The 18211-nt window shown below is 39.2% G+C and overlaps 1 protein-coding gene across 2 annotated transcripts in view; it reads right to left on the bottom strand.

The window, feature by feature from the left end:
- GPATCH8 (G-patch domain containing 8) overlaps window positions 1-14621 on the bottom strand; it is a 73847-nt gene extending 59226 nt beyond the window's left edge. The window contains exon 1 of one of the 2 annotated variants that reach the window (XM_028157091.2): window positions 14515-14621. In XM_028157091.2, the coding sequence (XP_028012892.2) occupies window positions 14515-14559 (45 nt within the window). In that variant the 5' untranslated portion in view covers window positions 14560-14621. Of the gene's footprint in view, window positions 1-12520; window positions 12580-14514 lie in introns of those variants that run through there. The other variant, XM_054708923.1, reaches the window with a different exon arrangement.
- Window positions 14622-18211: the final 3590 nt, after the last annotated feature.

Consider the following 18211-nt stretch of genomic DNA (forward strand, 5'->3'; position numbering starts at 1 on the left):
TCGGGCACATCCCCAGTAGGGGGCGTGCAGGAGGCAGCTGATCGATGATTCTCTCTCATAGATGTTTCTAACTCTATCTCTCTCCCTTCCCCTCTGTAAAAAATCAATAAAATATATTTTTAATAATAAAAAAAAGTATAGACGTAGTAGTGGTAGTGATAAATACTTCATTTTTTGCCTTTCTCCCTTCCTCACAAATTTTTTTTCAAGTCATTCTAATCAACTAAGGCTTAATAAGATCATTCCTTCCAAAAATAGTCAGTACTGCATCTGATCTAAAGGCCTCAACAGGGATTTGAATTTATTTATTTTTTTTCTTTACCCTGCTTTCAAAACCTCATTTAGATCTCTCAACTTCCATTTAGAGCTAGGATGATCATATAGATAATGTATCGGACAAACCAGGGCACTCTGAGAGTAAAAGAGAGTGTTAGTAGTAACTATACCAGGACAAAAGGCATAAATTGGAACATTCTAGTGAAAAATTCAGATTCTATGTTAGAGCACTCCTAAAATTTAGTTTTAATGATGATTCCTTGGAACACTTTTTTCATTTCTAAATGAACTCTTCCTTTCTAAACACTACCTGCTTTCAGAATTGAAATAGCTTTTCATTTATGCTGATCAGAAATTTAAATTCAAAGGGATCAAACAAGAAGTAAATTCACTTTTCTAAAAAAATGCATTAAAGATTTAAAATGCACACACTTATACATACAGCCAGTTGAATTCCCTTCAACTGCCTCTTCTCTTAAAAAGGAAAAAAAAAAAGCTTCAAATCCTAGCAGGTCAAATTACACATGAATAGAACCTAGCTGACATGCACATCATTAAAATACACTGTAGCTCTAGTTTCTTACAGGTCAAGGATTCTGCTTCCAAGTACAGGACAAATGTGGAGACTTCTGTACTACAAATTTAGCTGTAGTGATCATTTAAATATAAAGAGACAAAAGAGTCAGACTGCCCTAAATTTATCCATGTATGTGCTGATTTGGGAATCCATATAAGCCGGACCTTTTCTATCGATTAACTACATGGTAACTAACAGGGAAAATTAAAGCTAGAGAAGAGGAAATTATCGGCACAATTCTTTAAAAATCACAATCAACAGCCCACTACCTCAAATAGCAAAACACAATTATTTAAGACCATAAAAGAGGTGATAATCTCTTCCATCTTCCTTTGGCCATTAAAATTGAATACAATTTCTTTTAAAATTTTAATGAAAAATATTACTCATAGTCAAAGTCAGTGGATCCAAAGTTTCTGATGAATAAATCAATTATTAACACAAGGCTTATACAGACTAAGGTTTTAATTCCTGTCTGATTTTTCCCATTAGACTAGGTATCGGCGATGTTTAAAGTAGTTGTGTTTTTGGCAGTACACACACACACACTTTAATTGATTTTAGAAAGAAACAATGATTTGTTGTTCCACTTGTTTATGCACTTGTTGCTTCTTGTATGTGCCCTGAACAGGGATCGAACCTCAAACTTTGGTGTATTGGAACAATGCTCTAACCAACTAGGTTCTTTGGCAGTATATTTTACTACTCATTCTAACCCTATTTTTTTCGCACCTGGCTCTATTAAACTGCATCTTATAGATGTTCCTGTCTCTCTCTGCTCCAAATCTCTCCACCAACATTTACCAGTTGTACTGTATTTACCATTATTCCTTTAGACATGGTCTAATGTCACTAAGTGGATCTATTTTTTAAAATATGTTTTTACTGCCCTGACCGGTTTGGCTCAGTGGATAGACCATCAGCCTGCGGACTGAAAGGTCCCAGGTTCGATTCTGGTCAAGGGCATGTACCTTGGTTGCGGGCACATCCCCAGTAGGAGGTGTGCAAGAGGCAGCTGATCAATGTTTCTCTCTCATCGATGTTTCTAACTCTCTATCCCTCTCCCTTCCTCTCTGTAAAAAATCAATAAAATATATGAAAAAAATTTCTTTAAAATAAGTATTTACTGAATTTAGAGAGAGGGGAAGGGAGAGGGATTGAAAGATAGAAACATCCATTGGCTGCCTCCTGCACACCCCCTACTAGGGATAGAGCATACACCATGAGCATATGCCCTGACCAGGAATTGAATCGGTGACCTCTTGGTTGTTGGGTCGATGCTCAACCACTGAACCATCCTGGATGGGCACAAAGTGGATCTATTAACCTACCTCACAATTCAAGTAACATACTTGCTTATAATCTGGACTTTCTAAATTCCAAATATATGATGTTGATCTCATCTGGCATGGACACACAAAAAAAGGTGTATTTTGCAGATAGACCTAAACTGGATAGCTTCCATCTAAGAACAAAACCAATCCTCCCCTGACATCAAATAAATGAGAGACTCCATCTCTGTCCTCCTCTCCCTTACTCATTCCAAATAAACTAATTATTCTATTATCCTAAACAATTCAGAAAAATGTCTCTGGAGGAAAAACCTATCCAAAAAGAAATGGTCATTCTAGTGGATTATTGGTGTCATTTTATTTGTATAGTTAAAATTTATTTCAATTTAGAAAGTGGACAGAACACCACTATGGTCAATTCCTCAAAAACCCCAATTCTTCACTACAGTTTTCATAACCATATAGTCTGATTTACAACAATTTCCAGTATATTATTATAAAAACTGAAGATCTCTGAAGCTAAAGCCACAAGAAATCATAATTACTATCTGTCATCTGTATAACCTTGGGCAAATTACCAAACCTCTCTCTAGGTCTAGGTGGGTCCACAGCCACTCAGCTGACAGGGATGAGCGATGCTCCCACAGCAGGGCCAATCCCCACAGGCCACGCCCCCCACCAGTGCACGAATCCCATGCACCAGGCCTCTAGTTATATATAAAACGTAATACAGTGAGATTGTAACTACTGATAACACAACCTCCAAACCTGAAATATCCCTCAATTGGTTTTATAGGATATCACAGAAAAATCCACAGCACAGCAGGAAGCTGTTTCCCCTGCTGTAAAATCCAGATGATTACACTACAGTTTTACTGCATAGGCTGTGAGGTTTAAAGAGGTACAAAGTAATGAATTATTATTTCATTTTACTTTTGAATTATTTATTTTAAAACACTATTGAGACCAGTCAATATCCCGGAATAAATTCAGTCATGAAATTTAATTATATGTAAATTGGTAGGAAAAATAATTGGCTAGCAATCTCAGCGAATAACTTAAGAACTTGAAAACATATTACATTGGAACCCTGGCCTGGTAGCTCAGTTGGTTAGAGCATTGTCCTGATACGCCAAGGTTGCCCCACCAGGGTATATACAAGAAGCAACCAATGAATGCATAAATAAGTAGAATAACAAAGTGATGTTTCTCTCCTCCCCCCCCAATCCTCTCTAAAACAAACAAACAAGCCAGCCAGCCAGCCCTGGCCAATGTGGCTCAGTTGGTTGGGCATCACCCCATATATCGAAAAGTTGCTGATTCATCAGGGCATAACTGATGAATCAGCAACTTTCAGGTTGCAGACTCCATCCCTGGTAGAGGGCGTGCAGGAGGTTTCATCAATGTTTCTCTCTCTCTAAAAATCAATAAACTATTCTTTAAAAAAAGAAAAAGAAAACATATTACATTGGATCATGGGTATGAGCATATCACACTTATATTAAAATATATGGACATCTATTTGACATGGATAATTTGACTAGAAGAAATGACTGGTTTCCAAAAGAGCACTAAATTTAAAAATTAGTAATTTAATGCATGCAAGATAGAGCAAACAATTCCTGAGGCATTAAAAAAGGTAGAGAGACAAGTCAGGAATTCCTCTGGGACCCATAGTAATGCATATTATTTCTTTTACCACTGGCTGACATGATAGATCTCTAATGCAGAGGTTTAACAAACTTTTCACAGAAAAGCAAATGTATGTACAATGTAACACACAGAAATAACATCACAGAAATAATCCACAACACAGCAGGAAGCTGAGTCTCCAAACTGGACATTCTTCTCAGCCTCTACTAAGCCTACATATATACTTGCCTTTACTTAACCATTAATTCAAATGTCTGAGCAACTTCCAGGTGCCAGACCCCAACCCAATGCTGGAAAAAAATGAAAAAAACAAACAAACAAAACACACACACACACAAAAAAAAACAACAAGAAAGCTTCTCATTCAAGTTTTAAGTTCAGTGAGATGAGATAAATTGTAAGAAAGTATACAGTAGAAAAGTTAAAACATCACAGTGGTTAAAGGCTGAGACCAGTCCAAACTACCTGAAACCTATCTCTTCAACTAGCTATGTGAATGGAGATATGTTTTTTATTTGTAAAATGGGAACAATAGAAGTTAACTTACTGGGGAATTATATGAGAAAACTAGAGGCCCGGTGCACGAAAATTCGTGCACTCGGGAGGGGGGAGGGAAGAGGAGGGGTCTCTCAGCCTGCCTGTGCCCTCTCACAGTCCAGGAGCCCTCGGGTCCTTACCGCCCACCTGCTCGCTGCTCCTTAGCACTGCCTCTGAGGCAGGAGAGGTTCAAGCTACCGCCGCTGCGCTCCCCCTGTGGGAGCACAATGACCACCAGGGGGCAGCTCCTGCATTGAGCATCTGCCCCCTCGTGGTCAGTTCGCATCATAGCGACCAGTCATTCTGCTGTTCATTCGATTTGCATATTACCTTTTTATTATATAGGATGGTACATAACATAGTTCCTAATAGAGTAAGCACTCTCTGTATTGTTTACTAATAAAAGTGTTGTTACTGAAATATGGCCAAGTGCTGTGCAAGCACAGAAAATGAAACAACTAACTCTGCCTAGGAAAGATGTCAGCGATAACATCAAATTGAATCTTGAAGAATGAATAGTAGGAATTCCAGACAGGTAAGAACATACGCAAAAACAAGAATGAAAGAGCCTAGCTGATCCAGATAATAGAAACTGTTGGATGGCAGGATGAGGGGAAAAGAGATATACATATTACAAGGGATTCAGGATGCTTAAAAGTCTTAGAAACCAAGTTAGTGAGTTTGGATCTTATTCTTTTTTAAAAATATATATTTTTATTGATTTTTTTTTTACAGAGAGGAAGGGAGAGGGATAGAGAGTTAGAAACATTGGATGAAAGGATGAGAGAGAGACATCGATCAGCTGCCTCCTGCACACCCCCTACTGGGGATGTGCCCGCAACCAAGGTACATGCCCTTGACCGGAATCGAACCTGGGACCCTTCAGTCCTCAGGCTGACATTCTATCCACTGAGCCAAACCCGTTAGGGCTGGATCTTATTCTTAAAACAATCAGGAATCACAGGAAAAGTCACAGCTTATGTGTTGGGAGCGGTTATAGGGTTAAGCCTCGGACTGACCTGCTGGCAAAGTCACAAACAAGTCCCAGCTTGATCTTGTGACTGCTCTCCTGGGTAGCTAGTGGGCTGTGGGAGGGGCAGCAAGTGCTGCCAAAACAAGTGAAACTTATAAGAACATTGTCAATTGCCTTGTTTGTCCCTGATTATAAATAAAGCACCAGCTTTGCAGTCTGGATCTGTTCTGTGGCCTCAGCAAGGCACAGAAGATCCACCTAGACCCAGGTTTTTCTCTTTGTCTATCATTTCTCCATCCTTCGTCGCCCCCGCTCAGGCTCCCAAACCCTTGGCTGTGCTGGTGCGGCACACTTATGAGAGATCAAAGTTCAAATCTGAGTTTACTAACTGTGTGGCCTCAATTTCTCTAAGCTTATTTTCTCATCTCTAAAATAACACCACCTGGTTTGGATGGTTACTTGGGTTAAATATATCCAAAATGCCATGGCACAGAGCCTAGCATGTAATATATACTCAACAAATAGTAGCTGATGTTACGTCACTAGATATCACAGCAGTTAACTTTTGATTCTGATATTGGTCAAGGATAAATTTATAGTACCCTAATTTGACAGTCTCCAGGAAGTACCATTCTCCTCTCCTGGCTATTGTGTACTGGAACAAATGAACAAAATTGACTGATTTAAACAATCAATTAAACTTATAACACAGATGTTTCTGGAAAAACTATATAATATTTAATAAGCATACCAACTATGTCCTACCAGTTAGTTAACTGGTAGAAAATACTGCTATGTATTAAAGAGAAACAATGCTATATATTCTGTAGACAATACCAGCACTCATCTCCTTGAAAAGAGGCCAATGTATATACCAAATCAGAAAGAATACTACAAAAGAAATCAGAAAAAGTAGAAAACCCAGCTCTATAGTAGGCAAAATAACTTATCTGGACCTCAACTTCATCTATAAAATAAGAGTTACTTCTATCCCATTTACCTCACTGAGTTACTGGAAGAATTAGATAAGAAGGGCACTTAGTAAACCATAACAGTATACAACTATACAATACAGTGGAACCTCGTTTCTCGAACATCTCACATCTCGAAAAATTTACTTCTCAACCTGACAACCCTTCATGCTGTTACCTGTATGATGAGCCATGCATCTCTCAGGTGACGAGAGAGAATGCGCAAATATGAGTCAGTTTACCACTGTTAAAATCTCAGGGTATTGTGCCGTGAATATTTTCATGTTTTGTTTTGCTTTTGTTGCTGTTTGTAATTATTGTAACATTTTCATTTTTCTTAAATTTTCATTTATATTTGTCCTTTTTGTTTTTAAAGTATTCATTTATAGATTAAACAGTATAATAGACATGTACTGTATATAAGAAAAGTTAAAATAGGGAATCATTTGGGGGTCTGGAATAATTTAATTTACATGATTTCTAATGAGAAAAAATGATTCAGTTTTTGAACAGCCTTCCAGAACGAATTAGGTTTGAGAAACGAGGTTCTACTGCATTACCATTCTAATATCCAGGTTAGATGATTTTACAATATCCTGATGCTTCAGTTCCTTAATTTCCTTTCCTATAATGAAAAATCCTGTTGTCCATTCTAATGTAGCCATTTCACTCTCATTGTCATTACCAATATTCTCAACCTTTCCATAATCTCCATTTCAAACATTGTGCTCTCCAACCACAACCTTCCATCTTTCCAGATCGTTTCCTCTAATACCTCCACTCCAATTCTTAAACCCAATCAGAACCTACAATCCTTTCATCCAACTTTTCACTCCGCCCCTACCCCTCAACACTAAAGTCCTCACCTATCTCCCTGCCAAGCTTAAAATCAGACAGTTATTATAATCACTAACTTGTATACACCCCCTCTTCCCTTGCCCTTACTCTAATGGAAACTGGTTATCACAGCTATAACTGTATGTATAGCACATCTAACACAATTATACCTGAATTAATATTCCTGAAGAAAAATTGCTTTGAAGTCTATGCCCATTTAAATACCTTAATAGCTAGTACATTCCTGCTTAAAGCATTAAAACAAAACTTACTTTTGTAGCCCTAACTTTCACTTTTGCCCTATGTCCAATAGTTTATTCACTGTCCTAAAGAAACCCAATTCTGCTTGTTCCACTTCTGTACTTTTGCCCTGGCTATTTTCTCCAACTGAATGCCTCCCATTCTTTTCCTTTGCAAGGATACACTCCCATCACATTTCAAACCAGCTTAAATGTTAATTTCTTCATAAAGGCATGCCCAATCATCTGACTTTAAGGGTTCTCTCCATTCCTTGGAGTTTTGCATTACACTATTCATCTGATAACCATGTTGGTCTTAATAAACTAAATATTGTTATTTTTGTTCTCTCTCCATTTATAACAAAAGCTCCTTGAAAAACACCATTTAATGAACTTCCCCCAGACATACTCACACATACTTCTCTGTACAACTACTATTAAAATAGTTTTAACAATCTTCTCAAAAATTATTTTATATTCTAGAAAATAATCCCGAGGTAAATATATCCCTTGGTATTTCTTGGGCAGATGATACCCTAAAGTAGTATTAAACCAACTAAATTTTCAACCACTTTCATTCTTTCTGTTAAGATATCTCATATTACTCATAGCAACAAGGGAAATTACTGATAGTACAGGATATAATCCACAAGCATCAGCCTCAATTTCCTCTCTAGTCAAGACCTAGAGTATGAAATTCATTTCTTGGTTTTTGATCAGTACTGCCTACAAAAAAGGGTGAAAAATGAGGCTTCTGTTCCCTCATCAATTCTGGAAAAATGTTACATGAGATATGAGTACTGGCTTTTCTAACAATCATTATTTAAAATATCAGCCACAAAACATGATCAATGACTTTTTTCTATTTCAACTTTAAAAACTTTTGTATTTCACTTCTATAAAGCACAGAGATAAATTGAAATCCTTCTATGAAATCAATGCAAATGCCAAAAGCAAGGATGACAATAAATAATTGATACCTTGTGAGATGAGACCAAATGTACTATTACAAAGATAGTTTCTGGTTGCTTGAGTGACACACAGTGCAAGATTTATTTGACCTCAACATTGTCAGTAAAAAAAAAAAAAAAAAAAGAATTAAAGCAAATTAACAGGAAACTCGTGTTTTGGCCCTAACTGTAATTTCTTCCTATCTATAGCACTTACTAAAACATTATGTGCTATTAACCTATGTACAATGCCAAAGAAATTTTATCTACCTTTTCTTCAATACATTCCTAAATTAGGTATAAAATACTAAATGTATTTGTTAAATCCCAAGGAAATTACTTTATATAAGCAAGATAATACAGTATTTTGTCTTTCAGCCTGAGCATATTTAAATTTTTGCAGCACATCTGATTAGGCTTCCTTAGTTAAATAGACAATTCACTTTTTATAACTGGGAAATCATTACAACAACATCTGGTATTCACTGCAATAGCAAATCAATGACTTCTTTCAGTATTTGTGGTGGTCATTTGTAATTCCTTTGGTAATTACCATGAGTCAGCTTTCACTTAATACTAAATGGCAATGTTAATATGAAAAGAGAACTAATGCCAGACATACAAACAATCAAAAGTACCAAGTTGTTTCAGGGAAGGAATTTTAATAGAATTCAAGAACTGGATGTCTACCTCAAGCTGGAATCAATTTTCATTAATAAAATATTAGAAACTTATTAAATCACAAGAACAAAGATGAAACCTCTACATGGACTTCAAATCCATAATCAAAATCTCATGAACTTCTGCTATTCCTTTTCAGAAAATTGTAATTTTGACCACCTCCAGAAAACTCTTATTTCATTTTATAATGTACCCAAATGGAGAAATTATATGGAAATGTATCTCAGCCATGAAGTAGCAGAATCAGGATAGTTAATTATATATGTGTTGTTTTTATAAATGTAAGTCACAAATTTTAGTTCTGGTTATGTAACTTCTAAAGACATAAAATGTGATTTAAAAAAAGTATCTGCAGTACTCTGAGAATTGTGTAACAAATATAGAATACAAGTAAAGAATACAACATGACAGCTATTTTTTCTATAATGTTGATGGCACTGGGACAGCCCCTGTAATAATCAGCCTAATAATAGTAAGTGTATCTGTCTAGATCTGTTACTTCCTGGTCTCTCATGCCTACCTTGAAAACAAGCAAGCATACCATCACATGAAGCCCTATAAGCACAGTTCTTGTCAACCCCATTCTCCCAACAGCACAACTTATATCTTTCTCTCTGATGTTATTCCTTGATATGTCCCATGTTTTAAAGGCCTTCTATCTTAAACGTATGTATCCTTTACCCTTTAAATCACCACCAGGGAGCCTTTCCTTATGCTGACCTTATTTGGTCATTATTGATCCCCTGAGAATATAGTAACCAATAATTCTGAATTTGTTTATAATCATGCTGATTCATCATCAGTATTTTGAAATCTGTATGGCCTTTGTTCCAATTCTTTCCACCTACCATGCATGAGAAAGAGAATAGTAATGATTTTGCATCAGTTGTAGTATCTCAAGCAAAGCTAACATTGATTTTCATTGCTAGTGGTATTTCTTTCAGATGATGGGAGACCCAGAAAACTTGCCCATGTGTCATCCCTAGCATGCCTACATTAATCAGTGCCAAATCTATAGTACCACAAAAAAAATATTCTGATACACTTTTGTGACGTAAGTATTGTTAAACTGTAAACACCCTTATTTAATGGTCTCAAATAAGAATTATCTGAAGGTCACATCCTGATATCATATATGAAACACAAGGAGGAATCCTACAAACTTTTACATAAAATACATGACTTACTTATTGCTATTTATCACCATGATTACTTATACAGATTATATAAAGTTCTTGGGTAATTGTTACAGTTTTATTATGACCTTTAAGATAATATGTATTTTTCTCATTACTTTACCATTCACTATTATCACAGCTCCTTTTCAGTAGAAATCTAGTGTAGCCTGGCCGGTGTTGTGCAGTGGTTGAGCACCGACCCATGAACCAGGAGGTCACAGTTGGATTCCTGGGCAGGAGGCAGCAGATCAATGATTCTCTCATCATTGATGTTTCTATCTCTTTCTCCCTCTCCAGGAAGGAAGGGAGGAAGGGAGGAAGGGACCTAATGCAGAATACATTCAGAACACGATGGAATGAGAAGCTCCTTTAAGTCATCAGTCTGCTGAAGGTATACAAACTGAAGAACATTTCCTCACTAGTACTGAGATGCATTACCATTAATAGCTGTGCAACCACTAAATGCTAAGCTGTGTATTTAACACGTTACCGTTGTAAGTCACTGTACAAATAAAACTTTTAGTGAACCTATTAGTCAAAGTGTTGAATACATCCATAGCCTAAATTTTAGTATGTATTCTCCATGTTTGCATAACATTTCAATCTGTAAATAAATATGCCTTAATCTGATAACGTAGGCAGAAGTCTTATCTCATTCAGAAACAGGACAGATTCTTAAAGTAATTAAAACTCTTAAAGCATTAAAAAAAAACACAAAAAAACATCAGCATAGATCAAAAAGATTTCCAAAGATAAAATACCACTCAAAAAGGCTACACAGAAGAATGACTAAACTAAAACAGTTAATATATCCTCTAAAGTCTCCCTAGAAGTCCTTGGGAGATCAACAACAGATCTGAACTAGAACAGAGTAAAAACTAATTGAATCACCTCTAAAAGCTCATTTATTCTTTGTGACCTATAAATTTATCCTCCACAGTTGATGACTCAATTAGTTATATAAAACATACTAGAGGCCCAGTGCACAGATTCATGCACCGGTGGGGTCCCTTGGTGTCGCCTGCGGGGATCAGGCCAAAACTGGCTCTCTGATATCCCCTGAGGGGTCCCAGATTGCAAGAGGGTGGTTCTCAGGTGATGCATCCCGGAATCAGGCTCCCTCCTCTCTGGTTCCGGGGTGCATCACCCGAGAACCACAGCTGCCAAGTCACTGCAGCTCAGCAGCTCCTGCATTGAGTGTCTGCCCCCTGGTGGTCAGTGCACATCATACCTACTGCTCGGACGGTCAAACAGGCACTTAGGCTTTGATAGATAGATAGATAGATAGATAGATAGATAGATAATTAGCAGTAGAGATAATGGTCCTGAGTACAGGTTCAAGAGTTAAAAAGCCGGAATCTGAATCCAGAGGCTGCCAAACCAGCTGTGTACTTGGCCAAAGTATTTAAAACTCTGTGCCTCACCTGCCTCATTGTAATAGTAGCTATCTCATAGGGTTATTGTGGAGCTTGAGGTAATACACAGTCTGTAGAGTAGTACCTGTTTATTATTATAAAGTTATCAAAGCCTTTTAAAACCACTATAATCTTATGAATGTCACCCCAATAAATTTAATTTAAAAAACCTTTAAATGTAGATCCCTAATAATAATTACTCTTTATATTCATAAGTACTTCAAGTGGCATACCACAGTTAGGCTCCTCACTATACTTTACACACCTTTGAAACTTTAGGTGTTCACAAAATCTAATAGTGAACCCACCTCAGACTTCATACTACTAGTAAGTTCAAAAGACACCTTGATGCTGTCTTCGAAATTTGCACTTGATGGTAAATTGGCAAAGAAAATGATAGCCATCTAGAACTTACCAGAGAAGATGCACGGAAAAATTTCCAGTACTGTAAGATCTGTTTAAAGCAACAGGATCTGTGTACTGTGTTTGGAAACCTACTTTGGATTTGTTTTCAAGTGTATTCAATGGCTTCACCTTATCACTTAAAATCTTAAAAGGAGGCCACATTTAATTTTGAATAACCTGAACTTGAAAAATGTTTGGTATACTATATTATATGCATTTCCCTATTACATGTTCTTTCCAATAACTTAAATCAAAGGACGTGATTAATGAAAATCAATCTATTCTTTTCCCTTTAGTAAAAAATACTATTTTATTTTTAAATGAATGTTTTGGAATGTTAGCACAATAACTTACAAAATTTTTAACATCTTGCAATTGTCTAAAAGGTTTAATTCCCAATGCCCTACTTACCCATCCATAATACTAGGATATCTGACTTTAAAAAAGCCCAACCCCAGCCCAGTGTTACTCAGTGGTTAGAGAGTCGGCCCCTGAAGGAAGAGTCCCATGTTTGATTCCCAGTCAAGGGCACATACCTCAGTTAGATACCTGCCCGGGTCAGGGGACACGCAGGTGGGGGTGGGGGGGTGCCATTCGATGTGTCTCTCCTTCCCCCTTCATCCCTCCTTTCCACTCTCTAAAAAGCAATGGAACAACTATCCTTGGGCGAGGATTAAAAAAACACACCATTTCCCTGGATGACTCAATACAGCAGGAATTGGTTATTACAACCTAAGAGGAAATATACTTAAAATATATGTAGTATCTTCAGCATCAAGAAAGAAAGTCATCTCATTTGAAAAGGTAGAGGCTTTCTCAGTTTTTTTCAGGTGACAGCATTCATACTCTGCTATCCAGTTTTCAAAATCTTTCAAGGCCCTGGAAATCCTGTTTTTGTTTAAGTCTGCTGAAATTATGTGGTTGACAGCCATTTTCCCTCAAAACTTAATTGTTCAGGTTATCTATTTAAAATTTTATTAGGTCACCTTGAAATTCTCTCCTCTGAAAAGCACTTCAGAGTTTTCGTTATCAACACGTCCCTTTAAAAATTACTAATAAAGCCCACACATCTTGCAGCCTACTCATGTTTCATGGTGCTTGCTAAAGAACAATCTTTCTCAAGGATCAAACGGCTAATATGAACTGCTTCAAACTTCCCTGGACCTGCATTTTATATATATACATACATACATACATACATACATATATACATGTATATATACATACACGCACATATATGTATGTGTGTATATATATATATATATATATATATCCTTAAACACCCTGAGATCCTGTATTGTGCTGCAGCTAGCTGTACAGCAGGCGCATGATCACAAGGCTTTTCAACTGCCCCCAGATCCCTTACTGCTGCAAAACTTCTTAAGCGTTCTATGCACTAAACTGTCCAGTGTTGGATTAACCTGTTTATTTACCAACCCAATCACCTCAGGGAATCCAAACCCTTCAAACTGCCTTCTGAAGCATATCTGGAATATTCCCTTATTACTTTGAGGAAGATTTGCAGCAGGAAAAAAACTTGAGTTCAGAGGTTCATCCCCTGACTCAAATTGCTGTTGCCAGGATATGCGGTAGTAATGCAGTGGTTTCTTTGAGACTCTGAGGATGTATTTTATCCTAGAAATAGCCAATCTCTACTAAATCCCTTTTAACTGCCGAGATTTCTGTGGTAACAATGCTCACCAGCAAGGTATTTTAAACAGCCGAAAGATGAGTTATTCTAATTTGCCTTTATTTTTTTCCTCCATAATGCTTGCCAGCACAAGGGCATTTTTCTATACGGTATTTGCAACTGAAACGAAAAATCAAGCTTTTGGCACTAGTTATCACAGGCTTGGACAGTCCATTATCATTCTGATCCTTATGAATCTTCTTTCGAGGTAAAATTTGGGGCGAAACTCACGTCCTATAACTTACTGTTTTTCAGGCCCAATTAACGGCCTAATAATAACAACAACAAAACATTTAGGCCCGGGAGATCTCAATTTTTGACTAAGAAAGCGTCTAATAACTAAAGCACCCTTTTGCGGGTGAGGAATTGGAAAGACAATGAAAGTAATTTATTTAAGAGAGGAGGACCCTCCCCCCCCCCCCAAAAAAAAAAAAAAAAGCCGTGCAAGCAAAACCCAGGGGTTCGGAAGCTCTGGTCTAGTAATATTCTCCCAAACCCTCCGACCCAACCCTCTTTTCCCCGGGGAGCCAGCCCAGTGCCTGCACAGGCAGGGGAGACCCAGAGAAGCACAGACCCCACCAGCGGTCAGGCCGGGGTTCCGAAGCCCAAATAGGCCAAAGCCGCAAACACGGCGACCTGAGTTTAAGAGGCAACAGAATACGGGGTTAGATGCGGCCTCGACTCAAGCTGGGAGGCCCCCCCGGAGGAATCGGAGGCGGAGAAGAGCGAGCCGGCTGGCAAGCCGGAGCAGAACCTGGACGGAAAGAGAGCCAGGAGCAGAGGAGAAGGTTTCAGCTCGGTCAGCGCCTTCCCCGGATCTTCGGCGACACCCGTGTTTACCTGAAAGTCTCGGTCCTCGTTGAAGCGGGAGAAGCGGTCCGCCATTTTGCCGCCTTCACTGCTCTCAGAACGACGCTCTCCGGTTCGCTCCTTCTCTCCCGCGACACCCGCCCCCTCGCTCCCCTCCCCAGTTCCCCGCCTCCTCCCACGCCCACCCAGCGCGCGCCGGCTAGGGAGGGAGGAAGCGAGAAGGTGGGTCCTAATCGGAGCCCCCGAGACGCATGCGCTCTTCAGCCCGAGAGGCGGGACCTTCCCCTTTTCGTGGCCCGCTCGGCGCACCTCCCAGGGCGACCCCGGGTGCAACGCGTGCGCACTCGCGCCGGGGAGGGCAAGTGCTTCCGGAGAGAAAGGTCACAGGGGGCGCGGTACGCACGCCTCCGGATGTTTTCCACCTGCTGATTTTCCTGTGTGTATCTTTCATTAACCTCCTGCTTCCCTGTGTTTGCAGAAGCTCCGCCTTTGCTTTCTCCGTCAAATAGTAGCATAATAGAGTGGCTGAAAGCGCGGATTTTGGAGCCAGACTTCTTAGCTTCAAATCCCAGTCCTCCCTGAGGATTAAACTGTGAACGGATCAGGAACGATAGGGTTTACATTCCAGTGAGGAATATCAGATAAATAATAAAATAATTACATAATTTCAGGTATTAACGAGTGCTACATGAAGTAAAACTAGGTACAGTGAGGAGAGGGACGACCTCTGAAACGACCTTTTCCTCTGAGGAACAGCAAGGGGTTCACGCCTTAGGGCAGAGGAAACCAAAGTCCCAATGACTGCTAAGAACTTGGCATTTTTCAAGCGATCATTTGGGAGGAGTTACTTCTCGAATGACCAAAGTTGATCCAAATGAACTAAAGCTGTCTGGGCTTCAGTTTTCTTTTTATGAAGTAAGGAAATGGGATTTGGTAATCTCTACTGCCCATGCCCAGCACTCACTTTGTATGAGTTATGAATCAATTTTTCCTATTTTATGATCTTCCTGAGGACCCCACCCAGCCCTCTTGCTCTCTTAGCCAAAATACATAAAACACAGGGTAGCAGGACTTCCCTACTTTTGAAAAAAGTAGTTGAGAGAAATCACACAATGGAAAAATGGCCCTTACCTACCCTGAGAGAGTCAAATGAAATGTAATTTTTTGGAGAAAGGGTGTGTATCTTTTGTTACCCTCTGCCTCATCCTACCCCGGTCCAAACAAAATACAGTTCTAAGTAGTGAAAAGAGCTCCCTACCAAGGAGAGGCAGAACACACAATTTATATATTGTAAAGAGACTTGAGGGTAAATGTGGCAGATTGATGCGGCATGACACACTTACCCATTTCCCTCTACCAACCCCACTAAAATGACAGTAAAAGGATGAAAAGAGCATAAATTCACATAGAGACCTGAAGAAGGGACAATAGCAGACAAGAGATGTCAACATTTTGGAAGCTGAAAAGCATAGGTAAATGGAAATGGCTTTAATAGAATACAGAAAGCGAAGTTCTGGAGTGGGGAAACCAGGAAACAAGTTGATTAATGCTGAGGTGTACTAGAAATGCTCAGGAATTGGAATCACCAGGTACCTTGAGGGTGTAGATGGGGCTGAAAACAGGATTAGTTACAAGGCAGTTTGGAGAGCAGTTAGAATCTAAATCCCTTGTCCAGCAAACTGGAGGGTTCTCCTTTGCTGGGAAAAGCTAAACCAGAGAGACTTTAACATATCTGGCACAGCTAAGGAAGGAAATACCATGCTGAAAATGGGAAGATTCGGTAACAGCCAACATTATGGTCAGAGAGTGGTGTTTCTCCCAACAAGAGGCCACAGGATCCCTCTCTAGGAAATTGGCTTACGGAGAAAACACATGTACCAAAAAAATGGAGTGAGAGGTAGGGTCTCCCCAACATAAAGGTCATGTTCCTGCCCTAATAGTCCACAGAAGAGCCCATCATTCAAGAAGCCCCATTTACACAGAGCTTCCACTCAGTTGTTTGTTATGTAAGAATGGATAGCCAAGCCCTGGCTGGTTTTGCTCAGTGGATAGAGCATCGGCCTGTGGACTGAAGGGTCCCAGGTTCAATTCTGGTCAAGGTCATATGCCTGGGGTTGCTGGCTTGATCCCCAGTAGGGGGCGTGCAGGAGGCAGTTGATCAATGATTTTCATCATTGATGTTTCTATCTCTCTCTCCCTTTCCCTTTCTCTCTGAAATCAATAAAAATATATTAAACAGCTGAAACCGGTTTGGCTCAGTGGATAGGGCGTCGGCCTGCGGACTGAAGGGCCCCAGGTTCGATTCCGGTCAAGGGCATATACCTTGGTTGCGGGCATATCCCCAGTGGGGGGTGTGCAGGAGGCAGCTGATTGGTGTTTCTCTCTCATTAATGTTTCTAACTCTCTATCCCTCTCCCTCTCCGTAAAAAGTCAATAAAATATATATATATATATATATATATATGTTATAATATATATATATATTAAACAAATAAAAAATAAAAAGAATGGATAGCCAAGGATTATCAGACATTTGAAGGAAACCTGGAACAAGAAAGATAAAGACACCCCCACCCCAAAACCAAACAGGAAAAGGAATTCGGAGGAGTCAGAGATAATGGAAGCATAGAAAGAAACCATAAAAAAATTATAATCAGCCCTGGCCAATGTGGCTCAGTCGGTTGCATATCCTCCCGTGCACTTCAGTCCCATTCCCAGCCAGGGCACATGCCAATGCCTGGGTTGTGGGCTCGATCCCCAGGAGTGGGCATGCAGGAGATAGCTGATAGATGTTTTGCTCTCACGTGAATGTTTTTTTCTCTCTCCTTCCTCTCTCTCTCTCTAAATAAATAAATAAATAAATAAAAAATAAATAAATAAAAGATCATTTTAAAAGAATCATAATCAGTATTCTCAAAACGATAAGAGCACATCAGGGGAACAAAGGATGCAAAAATAGAATAAATAACTTTGGGGCCCTGGCTGGTGTGGCTCAGTTGGTTGGAACATCATCAACTACACCAAAAGATTGCGGGTTTTATTCCTGGTCAGGGCACATACCCAGGTTGAGGATTCAATCCCTGGTGAGGGTGCATGCAGGAGGCAACTGATCAATGTTTCTCTTTATCTCCCTCTCACTTCCTCTCTCCACATCCTCGGGTGAGGATTAAAGGAGGGATAGAGCAAAAGAGAAAAAAATTTCATGGACACAGACAATAGTGTGTTGATTGCCCAGAAATGGGTGGTGGGGAGTGGAGGAGGTTATAGGGGGGTAAATGGTGATGGATGGATGGAGACTTGGCTTGGGGTGGTGAACACACAATACAGTGTACAGTTGTAGAATTGTGCACCTGAAACCTGCATAATTTTGTTAATCAGTGTCACCCCAATAAATTAAATAAGAAGGAAAAAAAGTAAGTTTTGGAAGTTCAAATTTCTCAAGCAGAAATAAAAAATTCAATAGAAGAATAAAAATAAAGTTGGGGAGCCGAAACCGGTTTGGCTCAGTGGATAGAGTCTCAGCCTGTGGACTGAAGGGTCCCAGGTTCGATTCTGGTCAAGGGCACGTACCTTGGTTATGGGCACATCCCCAGTAGGAGGTGTGCAGGAGGCAGCTGATCGATGTTTCTAACTCTCTATCCCTCTCCCTTCCTCTCTGTAAAAAATCAATAAAATATATTATTTTAAAAAAAGAAATAAAGTTGTGGAAATCTCCCAGAAAACAGTA

Source organism: Eptesicus fuscus, chromosome 20 (assembly GCF_027574615.1).
Source record: "Eptesicus fuscus isolate TK198812 chromosome 20, DD_ASM_mEF_20220401, whole genome shotgun sequence".
In the NCBI taxonomy this organism is placed as follows: domain Eukaryota; kingdom Metazoa; phylum Chordata; class Mammalia; order Chiroptera; family Vespertilionidae; genus Eptesicus; species Eptesicus fuscus.